At 45.0% G+C, this 17,190-nt stretch overlaps 1 protein-coding gene across 1 annotated transcript in view; it reads right to left on the bottom strand.

Moving 5' to 3' along the window:
- The window catches only part of ZNF618 (zinc finger protein 618), a 156,736-nt gene that overhangs the window by 81,263 nt on the left and 58,283 nt on the right, over positions 1-17,190 (bottom strand). The window contains exon 2 of the mRNA XM_088527978.1: positions 282-325. Coding sequence (XP_088384104.1) covers positions 282-325 — 44 coding nt within the window. The remainder of the gene's footprint in view (positions 1-281; positions 326-17,190) is intronic.

Below are 17,190 nucleotides of genomic sequence, written 5' to 3' on the forward strand. Positions count from 1 at the left end.
CCATCCTGGAAGCCCTACGTCACCTCTCAGATGTGGGCAGAGGCCAGGGAGACCCAGGCAGACCACCTACAAACACGCAGCTCCTTGCAGCCCCGAAGGCCAGAGTTATCTTTTGTTAATCTAAGCATTTAGCACCACCTACAATGGGTGCAGGGTTCGTGCGCTCCTAAAGTCCTTGCCTTGCCCTTCTTGGGTGGCTGCGCCTCCACCGCCCCATCTCCTGCTCCAGAGCCAGATCTGCCCAGGACATCCCACCAGGAAAGAGAAACTCATCCACATACCTGCTTGAGGAGCTCCTCCTTCCAGTACTGTTGCTCTCGTCAGCCTAGGGGGCAAAAAGATATTAAAAAAAGCTGTTTAGGATAAGAAAGGCAAGATTGCACTCCAACCCTTCCTGCTCGCACTCTGCACCAAAAATCCTTGGGTTTTTCCATTCTCAATTACACACATGCTCAATTCTCAATTTTGGCAGGACGTGTCATGCACTCAAATCCAACTACACGACTTAAGTTTTCAGTAGACTGAGGGATAATTTAAGACATAGCTCCACAAGTGAGGCAACTTTCTGGGAACACAACGCTTATTCCCCAGTGTACAGCCCACGACAACGTCTCCAAACACACCGTGCTGGTGGCAACTGGTAGGAGACCTCTTGTGCAATCATTTTATTGTGCTACACTGGAGCCTTTCGAGGTTTAAAATAAGAATCCCCTCTTCTGTGGAGGGAAAATAAGGCGAAGACACCCAAATTCAGATGGCCTAAAATTACACCTAAAAGAGGCCATGGCTCCTGTTTGCTCTGCAGGCCTGGAGCCAGTCAACAGGGACACGGGGCAGAGGGACTCCAGGGGACTCCAGCCAGCTGAACACGGCCCGAGGAGAGGAGCTTGCCCGGGGCCCAGCGAACACGGGTGCCAGGGCCACCCCGGGCCCAGCTCCCCGTCCCGACACCCACCGGGCCCCCACGCAGCGGGCAGCCCCCATCCTGGGAAAGGAGAGAGCAGCAAACAAAAGGTTAAGCAACCCTACCAGGAAAGCACGCAAAATGCAAAATTAAACCCGGAATAATCCCCCTTCATCCCAAATCTTGACTCATCCAAGTCCCAGCTCTCCTGGACAAACTCTTCTTAAACACCAGTTTGCAGAGGGTTGAACACTGGACCTAGTCACGGGCTGGCTTGGGGTTTGTTTTCTAAACATACCTGGGCTGCTCCCTAATTAGAAGGGTCAAGCCGAGCAGAGCTCCCTCGGTTAGTTATGAATTGTCTAATTCAATACCCGCCCGCCGTTCAAACCGGATTATCAGGGAGCAACTCCTATTTTTGCCTCTTTGGCTTGCCAGGCACTGCGTCTTTCCCTCGGTTCTCTGATTAGAGCCTTCCTTGGAAAGACAATATTATTCCAAACCCAGAAATTTTATTTCTGAATTTGTGCAAATATAAGTTAAAAGATATTAGTTGCATTTCACATTTTGTGCAAATGGCAGAAACAGGCAATTCATGTGCAGCAGGATGGGGGCTAGCCAACGATTTCGATAAAATAAACCCTTTTTTAATTTAAATGCTAATGCACTGAATTAAAATTTAATAACTGAGGAAATTGAAAAGCCGAGCAGGAATATTGGAAATAAATCCAAGCAGAAACAGCTGAAATTAAAAATTCTAGAGAGTGGGAGGATAGCAGCTAAGCTGTCTTATATGATTACATTTTTTTTTTCAGAAGGAAGGGGGGAAGGAAAAAAAAATCCTATCTTTGGCTGGCTGTAGGGCAGTAAATCGAGAGTGCTGTGATTTATTGCTCAATTTTCCTGAGGGAAAAAGGCTTTCTTTCATGCTGAAATATTTCATAAATTTCAAGCCAGCATAAATTCTTAATTTAAAAGTTATGGAGGTCACATTTAGTGCACTGGTGCAATTCTGAAATCTTAAAGGAATAGCAACCAAAAATTACAATTTGGTTTTATTTTTTAATTCCTAATATGAAATTTTGCTGAAAGAGATTCTCTGAGGTGCACAAAGCAGCAACATACCTTGGCTTCCAGTTTAAGAAATGCACTAGCAATGAAGAAATAAAAATCTAATTCAATTACAACAAGGTATTTTTTATTATTATTATTGTTAGCCACTTGAGGAATTTCTGTTAAAAAATTTCCTCCCTCCATTGCCTGGGAAAAGCCAGAAGGGAGGAGCTGACAGTGTAATTGCTTCTGTTAGATCTCCAATCTTTTGTGAACACTGATATGTTCATTTGTTATACAGCTGTTCAGCTACAGAAAGGATGTCAGAGCACCCATAATTCAAAGCAATCAATCAAAAATTAATGATTTGTCATGCTTACACAATGGAAAAAGAAAAAAAAAAGAAAGAAAAAACCTTTATGGGTCCCTGCAACTGGTAGATTGCTCAAACCCTCGGGGCATTTTCTAGAAGATTAGATCTGTGTGCAAAAAAAAAAAAAAGCCAAAGGAAAAAAAAGCCAAAAAAAAATAAAAAAGAAGAAAAAAGGGAGTCTTAATATACAGCCAGGGCAAAAACCTTGTGGGGTGCTGGGGCCTCTGCATTATCTCAAATCCCTTAGAGATCGGGTACGCGACAACTCCCATCAGTCGAAAGAGCTTTCTGCAAAACTCAACCTCCCAAGTCTCACTGTGAGCTCCACTCCTGAAGCAAAGAGAAGCTGCAAGGGCGCCGGCAATTCTAACTCCGCATTAAAAATACTGAGCATAGAGGTTGTTTAGACAAATAACTTGTGAAAGGCAAGGCACAAAACGCTCAAGTCAAAGCTAAGCCCGCAGCCTAACCTCTGCCTTCACCCAGGTGCACGAGGATTACCATGCTGCACCGTTCCAATGGGAAGATCAAATATTCTATACCAAAAAAATTCAAAGATTTCAGCTTGGGAAGTGTGTAGACCTGTGGGAAACTGTCAGTAAGAAATCAAGGCAATTCTTTGAGGTTGCAAACTTCTTATCTCCTTCTTAAGCAAGCTTTTATATATATATAAATATATAGGGAGAGTGCGTGTATATGTATATATGTATACACAAGAATTTCTTTATAAGAATCTCTTTATAAGCAAGAATCCATGTTGAGCACTTGCTCTGAAGGGGAATGTGTTACAGATACGAAGCGCCTCAACATCCTAATATTTGCCATTTTCTTCTCGGTTATGCACGTATGTTAGCTTGAGTCGCTCATGTGATTTACTGCCTAAGCTGACACAGATATTGGTTTGTAAAGCGTCATGCATGTGATGCATTTTATGTTCTTTTTTTTAGATCTGTATGTAGAGTTGAGAAATTCCCATCCTGAGGTTTTGCAACCCAGCCTCCTAGAAGGGTGTGAAAGGGGAAGGCGACAGTGTGGCCCTCGCAAGCCGACATCCTCCAAAGGACCCGACCAGCCGAGCAATTCCCAGCTCGCATCCCGGCAGGCGGGCGCGTGGCTCTTCCAAAGCCCAGCCGGCCCTGCAGGACCAAGACCCTCTGCCCATTTCACGTCACAGATAAGCAGGGGACCAAAACTCTCTATGCACAAGGGCTTTCTGAGAAGTCCTCAAGTTTACAGAGCTGATAGAAGCTGGGGAACATCAAGTTTTGTCTCAGGAAAAAATAAAAAAGAAACCACAAAAAACAACAGTCCTATATTGAGAAGCTCCAGTTCTACCCAACATGGCCCGTGGAGATGCAGGCATCTCCAAAACTGGCATTTTCCATTGGCCACTTATATGGGGAGAGGCTCAAAACCCACCCCAGCACAAGGAGATTGTTGGACCACCCTGCCATGTGTTGCCGATGGCTGAAGCGATGCCCCAGCCCCTGGTTTGGGCCATTTCGGTCCTAAACATTGAGGCAAATCAGAGCGAAATCAAGTGGAGTGGTCTGCAAGGTCCAGAATCTCTTATACAAGCACATCCTCACCAAAAGGTGCCTCGATTCCCAAAAGCGCAACAGAAACCCTCGGTTCAGCACGCACACTGATCCGCTTCCAAACATGCAATTAAAAGCCAAATTTTATGTAACATCAATTTATCTTGATTAGAGCTCCCCGGGAGCAGGATCTGTTGTGTTCAACATTTGTACCGCACCAGCACAGTGAATCCCAGCCCGGCCTTTCTAAGGCTGCCACGTTATTTAATAATAAATTCCCCAGCCACAGCACTGAGACCATTAATATGTTTCTAAGGGCTGCTATGGGCAGCCCCTGCGCTCCTCACATGAATCATGGGTAGATAATTTCCTCCAATCACACACAATATGTGAAGGTGCAAAGCTTAAAAAAAAATGATAGGGCTTCAACCTTTGCAAAATAAACACAGTTACAAGCTAAATATACATATATATTTCAGAGTTACTAGCAACTGTATATAGGAAGTAAACACAGGGACATTTTACAGATGGGGAAACCCAGCTAGAAGTGTGGTCACTCTTGGCTAACCTCAGCTACCTTACACTGCAACGTTTAATCTGAGGGACGCATCCGGCTTCCTCCCCCTGCCCACGTGAAGGGTAAGGGCACCACGGTGCGATGCTGAGCTCTCCACCCTGCCTCTGCTACGGCTTGGTGGCTCCTGCCTTGAGTTATTCAGAAACCAACTCTCACTTTCAAAAATAACCTCGCTGCCAAGAAGCCAAAGGACTCGGCTTGGTGGCCGTGTCTTTGGTGGCAGGGCCGGCTTGGACACGGCGATGCTTGTTTCTGTGCTCCACTGATTTCCTGCGGACTTTCCCAGGTGACAGCAGCTGCCTCGCTCTGATCCCCACCTTGCTGGAGCCTCCCGCGCCGTGACCACGAGGGCTTGCCCACCACGGTCGGGCAGACACCTTTCCTTGGACGAGCCGGCGTTGAGGGGCCATCGGTGATCACAGGCCACCAAGACAATCCCCCACAGACACCCCCTTCTCTCCTTGCACGTTCAGGAAAAAAACTCTGAGAGAGAAATAGCTACCTCAGTTACTGAAGTTCAGCAGAACATTTTCGTGCTCCATTGGGGCACTGCCCTTGCTGTCCTGTCCTTCACCTCCACGACCCTATCTGAAAAAGCATCCCTCCTCCTGCTCCTCAAACACGGCAGAGAAAACCCACGAGGATGGAGACTCACCAAGGCAGCAGCAACTATTTCAACCAGATTTTTTAAAAAATTAATTTTGCAATGAACCAATTTGGAATCATATATGATCTTATAATGCCTTTTGCAAGCCACAGTATCAATCTATTTAAAATAAAGTGCTGCATTAAAAAAGTGCTATAAAGGCACACAAACAGCCTAGGAAGAAGGCAGTGCAGTGAAGAGCTGCAAGTCCTCATTTTGTCGGCTCCAACCAGAGTTTGCTGAAATGTGTCACAGCAGCTTTTGCAAAGTAGCATCTTTGCAAAGCGTGAAGAGACAGCTTCTGCACACCAGTTTGCCCAGTTAATTTAATTCACTAACTTCTTCACTTTTAATTGAAAAAGCAAAAGCACTAGAGCTTATACTCATCTGCTAAGCTCTGAGCATGAGAAGATGCAGATCAGAAACTCCGAGGGACATCATGCTCTGAAGAAGAGACACTCCTACTAGAGTATAATTAGTAACACTGTCTCTCAGTTATAATCATTTAAAATTCAAAAGATGATTTTATAAGTCACTTTTGTACATCTTTGCTACGTTTAAGGTAGTTTTATTTAAATAATACAAATAAATTTCTATTAAAGTAAAATGCAGAGATGCATAACATGGAGCTTCTATCCATATGTTGCTCAAACAAGTGGCAAGCACAAAACAAATCAAGTGGTAAATAAGCAATGTAGCAGCCACCATCTCCTAAAAAGATAAAGCATTTAAAATTAAGACTCCAAATAGAGGTCTAATTGCCCTGAGAAATGCCTGGAAATAAGTAGTAAAAAGTAAATATTTGGAAAAAGGGCAACACTACATAAAAAAATAAAATAAAAAAAATCAACAGTTATTAACAAATAACAAAAAGCATAACAATTTCCAATGAAATCCCAAGAGGTTTAAGCTTGCTGCTTTGCCCCTGACTGCTTAGCCCGTGATCTAGAGCATTTACACACTGGTGTGACCCGCGCGCGCGGCCGCGCTCAGAACCGCAGCCCCCGTTCCGTCTCGTGTCCCGTGTCCCGTCTCGTGTCCCGTCCCGTCCCGTGTCCCATCCCGTGTCCCGTGTCCCGTCCCGCTCCGGGGGCAGAGCCGGCCTCAGCCCTTCCCGCCCGCCGAGGCTGCCAGCGGCTCCTCCACGCAGGGCCTGGGCTGCCTCTCCAAGCTCCGCTCGTTGCTCTCACCACGGTACTAGCTCATCCGGCCTCTTTACAAAAGGCGTATTAGAGGGTTCACTAAATGATATTTTAATTTTTTCATAAAATCACCTTAGCGATTTGCTCCAAAGCCTCCCAAGTTTAACAAGGCTCCCAAGGCTGTAATTCTGCCAGGCTTTCAACGGAAGAGCCAAAATGGAATCACTGTTCCCAGGGTGACCCACCACGCAAATTCTCCAGGCCCTGTTCTACGGCAGGGTTAAATCAGATTTATTCTGTGCTGCTTGCAAGAGCTCTGAATTGTTTATTTTACCTGAGGTTAAAAAAAAAAAAAAAAAAAAAAAGGAAGGAAGAAAAAAGAAAACGGCAACCTACTTTCTTGAACACATTCTCCAAGACATCTGAATAATTTTAGTCTACACATAAAACACACATACAGTTTAAAAATGAGCCAGAAGCAGACACCCAGCATGGAAAATTTCACCCCAAATAATTAAAATTTGGCAACAATATAAGCAACTGAAATCAGGTCTTGCAGAGGAATGTGCCATAAAAATAACAATAGGCCTGACGACCTGCTCTGTCTATTATTATTAACTTCAGAGCAACAGCAAAGTGCTGTTATTTATTTATTTCATTTCAAATAAAGGTTAAGACACTGGCAGTTTCCCATTTACTTTTCCCTTAAGAGGAGGGAAAAAAAGGAAAGAAAAGAAACCCTGTAACAGTACAAAAACATGTGCACAACACAAGGACCCATAAATACATCCTTGCCATTTTTTTGGATCTTTTGCTTCCTGCTGCCAAAGCCAGGAGAGAACCCAATTTCCTCAGTTTTATGTGGACACTACAGTCTTCCCACATCACCTCTCCTCCAAATTGCTCTTCTCATCCAAGGAGCCAAGGAGCACAGCGCCCACCCAAACTTCGGAAGGGCAGAATGATGTAGGTTGAGCTGATCGGTGGGTCCAAGTCCACCGCCTTGGACTCTGTCCCAAAGAGAAAATGATCTCTGACCCGTTAGCCTGTTGGGTTTCCTTTTCATACCATGCTTTATCATCTTCGCCTGAACAAATTTTTAACAATTGCACAAGGTAGTTTCTAAAAGACGCAGATTTTCCAGGAGGGACCAAGAAACTAATCTGATAAGCGCGACACACTCCAACTTTCTTTGGCATGAGCCTTCTCCTCAGAAAATAACCAAAAAAATAAATCTAAATGGAAGAAGTTTGAGATCTAGCATGTCATGCCCTCCTGGAGTGATGCCGCACCAGCTTCCCTAGAACAAGGGTCCCTGCCCTCCCTCGCCCCATCTCTAGCTGCTGTCCCTGGGCACAGCAGCACGGCGCTTACTCCAGGAGCTCCTGCTCTTCCTGCCTGCAGTCCTGCTGTCGGAGCGAGCTGGCACCGATTCCTCTCTCACCAAGCCACGGATGGGAAGTGGGTCTGGAATTCCAGGTGAGAACTGAAGGAGTATTTTCTAGCTGAGATCATCAAAGGAAAAAGGAAGTGACTCTCTGTCTGAGCTGCAGAGGTGAATGTAGTCCCAGTCTAGGACAGAGAGGAGCTTGCAGAGAGGCGAGCAAGGACTAGTGGTAACGACACCTATAAATCAAAACCACCCAGGGTGGAAGCACTTGGCCATCTCCAGCACCAGATCACGACGGTCACCACAGCAGGGATACCTGGGTAGCATCCTCCAGGTGACCCTGTTTGAGAAGTGGGCTTGGCCTGGAGGATCTCCAGAGGTTCCTTCCAACCTCAGTCATTCCATGAACCTGTGGTACTTGAGACGCGATGGGACCGAAAAGCTCCGGGCTATGCTCATACGACAAGCACCATGAACTAAGTGCCACCCCACTGATTCATCTGTCCACCAGCATTTATTGTGCTGTGACAGTCATCCATAGCTGTTAGGGGTCAAATGTATTTAAACATCTTCTAGACTCCTCAACAGAGCATACAGGTAAGTCTACAGAGCAAGAAGAAAGTACTACGGCAAGGCTGCATTTCCTCCTGGACACGTGCATTATTTAAACCCAGCTTTAGAATAAAAATAAATACATACATAACAATTTTAAAAAATTGTTTTAACATGAAGATCTCCAAAGTTCATTCATAGGAAATTGTCAAGGTTACTTTAACCTGAAGCGCAGTAACATTCTTCCCAGCTCCTACACATCTAATAGACCAAACACTCTTACATTTAATACTGCACTTGGGGACACAATTAACCAGCAGTTCTCCAATTGGCTGTCTGTAAATCTGCATGTACAGAGCGTGTTTGTTTGAGCACACAAAAATTCAAGAGGTTTATTAAGCAGCTATCTCACCCATGTGAACACATATACCAAATTTACACATGCAAATAAACGCCTGTTTGAGTTGGTTGCTCATCATAAAAAGAAATTAGCTTTCGCAAAGCAATTTCAAGCAGGGAAAAGAGCATCACCTAGCCTTTTCCTGGCCCCTGGCCACATCTGCTTCTTGCTGAAGGCCAATCTGTTGAAGAGGATGGGCATCACGAAACATGATGCGTGGCTGAGCCTGCAAACATGACAACTCCATCGGCGTGATTCCGCACCCACGCTGCACGACGCAGCGCTTCCCAGAGCTCGTCTTGCTCCTCGGGAATGAGTTTACAGGCTGGCTCACACTACTGGACGGCCATGATGAGAAGACAAGGCTAATGAGCTATGACGATAGTCACGCAAGAAAATCCAACCACTCTGTGACCTCTCACGATGAGAAACTGCTAAGACTGTAAAGGAGAAGTCTGTGTCCCACTTCAGGCAGCCCCAGGCACTGGATGCATACAGCAAGGATGCCCCACTCTGATTCCAGAAGGACACGGTGGTAAATCGGGTGCCCTCATCCCAACCCACCAAAAGCAGCTGGGATGTCAATCCAGCAACACGCTGCAGACCCCACAGAGCTTCTTCCTCTGGATCATGACTCTTGGAGGACGTTTTGCAATTTCTACCATGAAGAGAACGATGGACTCAACCTTCTTCAATGGATGATGGGAGGACCCACTTCCCACCACTCTCTCCACCCGTGGTGTTGAACGAAAGCGCAGCCTTGCTCCTGCAGTCCAACCTACGTGCGTTATGAGCCATCCGCGTCTTGGCTCTCTCGTGCTCCCATCCCTGTATTACACGGGCTGATTAAAAGCTGACAGTATTTCACTCTGCGATCCGAACAGGCTGGAAATCATCTTGCTCTTCTATAGATTCTCAGGCTCAGCAAAGCCGCTAGGTGCCTCTCTCGTACTATTAATAAAGAAACCAATCAGGAGATTGATAAAACTAAAGGTCAGATATAAGCTGGAGATTTTGTGGAAATACTGAAATGGAAATGATATTTCCACTCTTATAGTTTCACTTCTGACTTGACTTGGAAGTGGACTTGGCCCACTCCATGCCAACTTCCAAATCTCTTTGCACTGGAAGGAATTATTTTTCTTTTAACTTTTTTTTTCCCTCCCATTGTTTGGGCTTGAAAATGGCTGGACTGGATTCAGCTCAAGCTTCTCCCCAAACTCATATCTTGGACAGTTTCAGAAGAGATGCAAAATGCAAGCAGGCAAAAGAAAAATAATGATTTAAATCTAGAAATCATTTTTCTTTAAATTTGATTGTATTTACTTCTTGCCTAGTCTTTATTTCCTTCCCTTGTTATAAGCTTAATTTAATAATTTGGGTGTTTTGTCTTTGTCTACTCAGCTTCCTAGTTGTCTGAATAACTTGTAATTGGATGTTCAGCCCAAAGGTTCCCAATGGAAGAGGTTTAATCCATGCTCAAAATGGCACACCCAGGGTTTTGCTGGCTCTTAACAGGGAGATCAAATGCAAAGCTAGCAGGAAAATCTTTCTGGTTGGCCATTTGTCATCTCGAGCCTCACACACAGCGGATTTCCACACCAGCAAAGCTAAAACCTGGTGAACAGGCCATATGCATCCAAGAGCACCTCCAGATTTACCTTAATGGCCCTTTTCCCACTTCACTGAGGAAGTTCTCACCTACTGGGAACTACTGGACTGCAAGACTAAATCAGCCTCTGGATTTAACACCATCCTGCCAATATTAAGGGACTAACCAGTTTGTTAATGCACTGGACAGCTCTAAGGCTTTTCAGTCTTGAAAATGAAAGAAAAAATTGCCTTTGAGTAACCAAGATCTTCATGTCACCAACCACTTGCTTTGACTCCTAATACTTCAGATAGGCGTAGACATGTTTAAGGATTGCAAGCAGTTGCCTTTGAGTCAAGGGAATATTCATGAGAGTAATTTTATGAACCTGCTGAAAGTACTGCCAGAATCTGTGCTTTGCATTTTATTTTTTTCCTATAGCAGCCTGGTGAAATTCAAGGAGCATATTCTACCAGAATTACACAGAAGGGGAACATTAGATAATTTTTAACTAAAAGTACTTATGTTCAAACAAGTTTTAAAAAGTTTCAACCCCATGTACCTCAGGGTCGTGTCTTTTTTTCTTTTTTTTTTTTTCCAAAAGAATCATGAAATCATGAATTAAATCAATGAAATACACTGATGTGGATTTAAAGACTTTCTCCTTGGCTACAAGCAACTGAAAAATAATCAAAATTCTAATAGTCTTTTCTCATCTCCTGTTGTTAGTGCTCTCCTACTCCATTTTTAAGGAAAAAAAAATCAAATTGAGGGTGAAGAGGAGAAAAAAACATTACTGATTACTTCAAAACTCTCATCTTGTAAAGGCTGGAAAATAAAAGTGACCGGGCAAAACAAAAGAATTCTGAGAATCAAGCAGTTGTTTACAAATGTTATGAGTTTCCCAGTAAAAGAAACAGCTGGAAATATTTTTATAGAATAAATGTATACAAAATGAAACTTTTTTTTTAGTGGGGCGGAGGGCATTATTATTTTTTAACTTGAGGGAAAAGAGGGATAGAGAGCCACGTGACAGTCTTTTACAAATACACTCATTTTTCCAGGTTTCCAATTTCACAGGAAACTCAGGATTTTTTTTTTTTTTTTTAAGATCCTGTTACAGGCAGTTTTCCAACTTGATAAAACAAACATATCTATCAACCTAAGCGTGTATACAAAAATTTTAAAATAGGACTTATCTATACACAAAATCACACAACCTTTTTTTTTTTTGCTTTGCTACAAATGTGCAGTTAAACACATTTTTTGTCCCAAGCAAACTCACGTTTGTGAACAGGCACATGTCTTCCTCCCAAGTAGGTAGGTTTTGCTTTCAAACACAACATCCATGTGCGTTTGGACAACTTGACACACCATGAGTTACCCAAAGTGCAAGAATTGCCAGGACCTCTCCATTCGCACCCTTCCGACCTCCAGCCGAGGTGAAGCACGGGGAGAGGCCGCAGAGCTGAGTTTCATCAAGGCGACTCCTGCCGCGTTGCCGACGGAGCGGCCGGGGCCGCGACAGGCCCTGCCGCCACAGCTCAGCTGAGGGGAGGCGGGCTGACAGGACACCTAACACCACTGCAAGGACAGCTCCAGTAGAAGGCAACTGAGAACCGTTTAATCTAAGCAAAAGAAACCTCCAAAAAACAACATCAGAGCAAACACACCCAGGCCCGTGCAGCAGCTTAACGAGGTGAGATACATGTTGTAGCGAGGAGCCGGTACGTCAGCAGGGGCAAGGACAGGTGGGAGGGGATGTTTGCACATGTGGTTGGGAGACGTGGTTCGGCAGCTCCTACTCACAGCTCCCTTCAGGAACTCTCTCCTCCCTGGCTTCAACGGTGCGGACCAGCCAGGAGATACTCCAAGCTCCCAGACAGTGGGATGTCCGAATTTGAAAGCAGCATGTGGAACTTCTGTAGAGAGTCCAGCGCAGGGCCACAAGGATGATCAGGGGCCTGGAACATCTGCCCTATGAGGAGAGGCTGAGGGAGCTGGGCCTGTTCAGCCTGGAGAAGAGAAGGCTGAGAGGGGACTTGAGCAGTGTCTACAAGTACCTCAAGGGAGGCAGTGAGGAGGATGGGGCCGGCCTCTTTTCACTGGTGGCCACCAACAGAACTAGAGGAAACGGCCGGAAACTGAAACACCAAAAGTTCCACAGGAACTTAAGGAAAAATTTCTTGACAGTGAGGGTGCCAGAGCACTGGAACAGGCTGCCCAGAGAGGTTGTGGAGTCTCCTTCTCTGGAGATCTTCAAAACCCGCTTGGACGCAGTCCTGTGCCACGTGCTTTAGGTGACCCTGTGTGTGCAGGGGGGTTGGACTAGATATCTCTAGAGGTCCCTGCCAACCTTAAGCATTCGATGATTCTATGACTCAGCTCCTTCAGATGCAACTCTGCAACATAGAACCAGCCTCCCAACCTACCCATGGGACTAGAAGCGTATTCCTAACGCAACCAACCTGCAATCGTGGTGTGTATTAAAGCAGGTAAAGTACCTGACAGCAAAATGGCTCAAGAGAAACCATCCCTCTGTTCCCACACCAGGGGTCTGTGGGAAGTCCGCCCTCTGCATGGTGCCAAAGAGGGACCCAGCCAGTATCCAGAGGAACGACCATCTCAGAAATGGATACCACCCATCTGCCTTCACCCATGAAGGAGCCCAAAGTCCTGCTGCTGCTTCCCCTTCCTCATGCTGTCAGATTCCTCGCAAGAGTCAGGGATCTTGAAGATGTCCCAATCCAAGATGCACAGAAAAAAATGTTAAAAACTCAGCCAAGAACATCTCAGTGCAGCCCTTCAGAGGGCTGCGCGCACTTGCGATAGATCCACTGGCCAGAGCTTCATGGGTTTCACAGGTCCAAAAGAGGCTAGTAATAAATTACTTCTTCCAAGAAACGTTCATATAAGTGAAACTCTGCCCTTTAAATCTGTGGGAAATGTGATGCATGTCCCAGAACAGCTGCTGCGGCTCATGGCTAAGGTATCTGGGTTGCAGTGGCAGGCAGTGTGATCCCGAGGCAGAACTGGACATTTGGGAAATGTTGCTTTTTAACTTCTTAAAAAACTTTGGAGAACACTTACGGTTTCTCCATAAAGAACAGCACTGTACAGAGACAAGTATTGCTGAAATTTAGTATCAATCTGAGTTACGTGATGCAAAAGCAAACAATTCTCGAGCTCATGATAACCCATAGCAGAAAGGTGTGTATCTGGAGTTAATAAAAAGCATTGTTAAAGTACAAGGCAGTGGCAAGGGCACACCAGCCGCCCGGGCATGGTGCTGGCAACAGGAACCAAGACGGAGGCAGCACGTGGCCACGTCTCCCTCTCCGCAGCGACAGCCCTGAGCAAGCAGCGCTGCTCCCAGTGCTAGCCCAGACCGTTGTTCACGTAACAAAATCAAAACTCTTGTCCTTTTAAGGAAAATCCCCCTTAACTTATGTCCTTTTATCGGTCCAAACGCAGGGCACGTGTGAGCACCGCTCCTGTGCGCGTAGCGGTGGAGCAGGGCTCAGCACAACGTGCTCCGGAGCAGGGAAACACCGAGGCTCTCGCTAGGAAAGGGAGGACGGCCCCTGGAAAGGGGTTTCCGCACTAAAAAGCCTTCTTGCCTTATAGCGTCGGGATGGACTAACACACCAAAGCTGAGCAAACATTTACCAATGAAAGTTTAACTAGGGGACATCACCTTCACTCACATTTTTGTTTGATTGCATTCTTTAATAGCACGAAACGGTGGTAATTTTACTCGGGAAAGAGAAAAAGCCGAAGCATGCTGATCTCTACGTAAGCAGCAGGGCAGAGGGGGAGCAGGGGGACGGCACACATAAAGCTGGATGAATTTTTCAAGCTTAAAAAAAGAGCTGTAATTACAAGGGGGAAATTCAGATGCAGCTTAGTCTGCCCCGTTCTCCCCAAAGCAGGAAAGAAAGGAAGAAAAGAGAAAAAAAGAAGAAAGAAGGAAGGGGGGAAATTAAGTCAAAAAAAAAAAAAGGCTTAAAGTAGAAATCTTAGATTTTTTTATTGCAAAATAACTCCCATCAGCCAACCACAAATCTATAAATATCACCAGATCAACTCCCTGAGCAGATATAAATAAATAAACAGACCAACCTCCAAGATTGAAAAACAAAAAAGAACAAAACAAAAAAAAATCCCTAGCAGCTCAGTCGGAGGGTTCACTGGCTTCCTGGAGGACTACTGCAGTTTGGAAAATAAGGAAAAAGGAAAAACCAACTGTTCCTGGCTACAGCTGAACCTGCTGGCACACAGCAGCCATCTTGCTGAGATCCGGCTTCCCTCCTCTTGCTCTTCCCAAGTTTAAGAGTGTCACCTGGTCCTACCCCATCGCAATGGCCCAAAGAAGCTGCTTTTCGAGCAGCTTGCACAGGACAAGCATCACACAGGGTTTCAACAGGGACAGCAACACGACCTTCAATTCTGTAGCTCACGTATCGGAAAAAATGAGGCCAGAGAGCTGTAGGGAAATTATTTGCAGCCAAAATGCAGATACAGCAAGACCAACCCTTCTGCGGATTAGTGTCATTTTTGGTTGAGCTATTCATACAATAGACTATGACACTCATTTTCAAAAAGTTAAAAAACACTGACGTTTAAAATTTCCTGATTCACACAGGCAAAACATCCGCCCTGTTTATTTTTTTTTTAAAGAAAGAACTGTAAGATTCCAAGCCCAAACAAAACAGTTGCAAGCCCAAGATTTTAGAACTATGCATCCCACCGTGATATTCCCTATTTTCTCATCAACAACAAAAATTAAAATCAATATATTTTTCTTTTAGCTCAATCTGGAATGTAATTTTTCAGTTTGTTAGAGCCTTAAGAAACCAAAACCCTATTACTTGCACAGTTCAATAGCAAGATAGATTTGTCAGAGCAGTTTGGGAGATCTGCTACCATGATGTGGAGAGACACACGAGTTTTCTTAGGACATCCATTTCATGCCTGCATTTTGTAGGCTGCATCATTAGTGCTCTGAGAAGTCCATAGGCCAACAGCTGCTGCAAACTCTTTCAAAAAGGGAAAAAAGGCAAATTTGATGTCATATATCTATAAAGTAAAGAGAAACCCGTGAGCCAAATTGTTAAAAGATAACTTTCAAATGAAGTATGCATTTCCCACCAGCACAACAACACATCTAGGTGCTGCCAGTGCTGGATAGGGCTGGTTCTGCCTCCAAGTTGAGGAAAGAGCAATGAACCCACTGTAACACACCTGCAGTCCTCTGCATGAAAAATACATTAGGTTTCACCTAATAAATTAGGTTGTTTCCTCCTCCAGATGTGTAACCAAAATTCTCCTACTGTCAATCTTTTCCTTTCCAGTATAGTTCCCCAGAACTGTAAGATGTTCGGCTGCAAAAGCTCCCATGCACCAACTTTCACAAGCTTTTTCGAAGAAAACCATCCTCACTACATTTTGTTCTTTAGCAAAGCCTGATGATGAGCCCACCAATAAGACCTTCTTCACTTTGGCTAGACTGTTTTCCCCTCAGATTATATATAAACCTCAGCAGGACTGGTGGACATCTTTTGGACAAATGGTTTTGTACTCAAGAAATATGGAAACCCAGGACAAAAACTTTCAGGAAAACAAATTTCAGGACTGGCTTACGGCACATCACCTCCCACAGATCACTCTACTGGACATCTGGAAAAATTCTTAGATACAAGAATTATTTTCTGCTCATAACTTTCAAAACAAGCATTTAAAATTACATGAAGCTCTGACAATTCAGGGAGTCTGCAAAAGACAATCTATGGTTTTCAGGGACCCCCTTTAACACCCAAGACAGGGCAAACTCCATTCGCACTGATGGGACCTTCTGCTCTGATGTGTTTTTGCCTCCACACTGACACGAGCTCAGAGGAGGACACAGGAGAGGCTCCGACAGCGAGACAGGGACAGGACACATCCACCCACACAAGGGCAGCGCACAGTGAAAGCCATCAGGGAACCCCATCATTAGAATTACCAATGCTGAAAAGCGACAAACAGAGGCAGCCTGGGCATTTACTACATTCCTTAACTGGCCAATTTAAATGAGGTATCCTTTTAATTTTTAAAACATGCCATATGGATATTCACTTTTAGCAACAAGTACCACTGAAGGGGTGAGCAGAAACCAGAGGGAGGAGTGGACAAGGATTTGATAGAGCTTCCCCAAGCCGAAGGATCCGCTCTGGGTCTGCAGACACTTGGCAATAGGCCATGATTTGTGTTTTCCACAAAGAGAAAAGAGACCAGCAACCTGCACACAGGAACCTGCCACCAGGGCGTTGCTACAGCCCAGCCTAATCACAGAACCACAGAATGGCTGAGGTTGGAATAGACCTCTGGAGATCATCCAGCCCAACCCCTGCACACGCAGGGACGTCTAGAGCACATGGCACAGGTTGCACCCAGGAGCATCCTTTCTCTATCCAGAGAGAGCGTAAGGGCACAGACCCAAGAGCCCACGAGTGTCCCACAGGCAAGCTGTACCATGCCGAAACAACCAGTGTTGGGACTGAACAGAGACCAGAGATAACGAGGCTATTACAATGAAAATACTCCCTCCTCTCGCACTGGCAAGTCACCTGAGTGATGTTACTCAAAATAAAGAAAAACCCATCCTTCCATCCCAGTGTCACGTGCTCTACGCATCCCTCCTTGAGCATGGGGGTTGGACTAGATGATGTTCAGAGGTCCCTTCTAACCTCAACCATTCTGGGATTCTGTGATCTCCTTCGCCTCTTGACCTAGCAATAATTTTGAAGTCAGAAGGCCATCACTTGATCTGCTACTGGAGTCCTCTCCCAATCACAACCCGAGAAAAACTGTACGTAAGAAATGCCACGTCCCTAGCACTTGTAGGTCCTTGCGTCATGGATTGGATGGCTCAGCAGAGTAGAAATGAGATAGAGAATTTCTAATTCCTACTTTTTGGTTTCAAAACACCTCCCTTTTCTTAAGAAGGATCAATATTGCTCTTTTTTTTTCTCCCTATGAATGA

This window comes from Tinamus guttatus, unplaced genomic scaffold (assembly GCF_059628265.1).
Source record: "Tinamus guttatus ecotype Peru unplaced genomic scaffold, ASM5962826v1 Tinamus_guttatus_pri_ptg000297l, whole genome shotgun sequence".
NCBI classification, from domain to species: Eukaryota; Metazoa; Chordata; class Aves; order Tinamiformes; family Tinamidae; genus Tinamus; species Tinamus guttatus.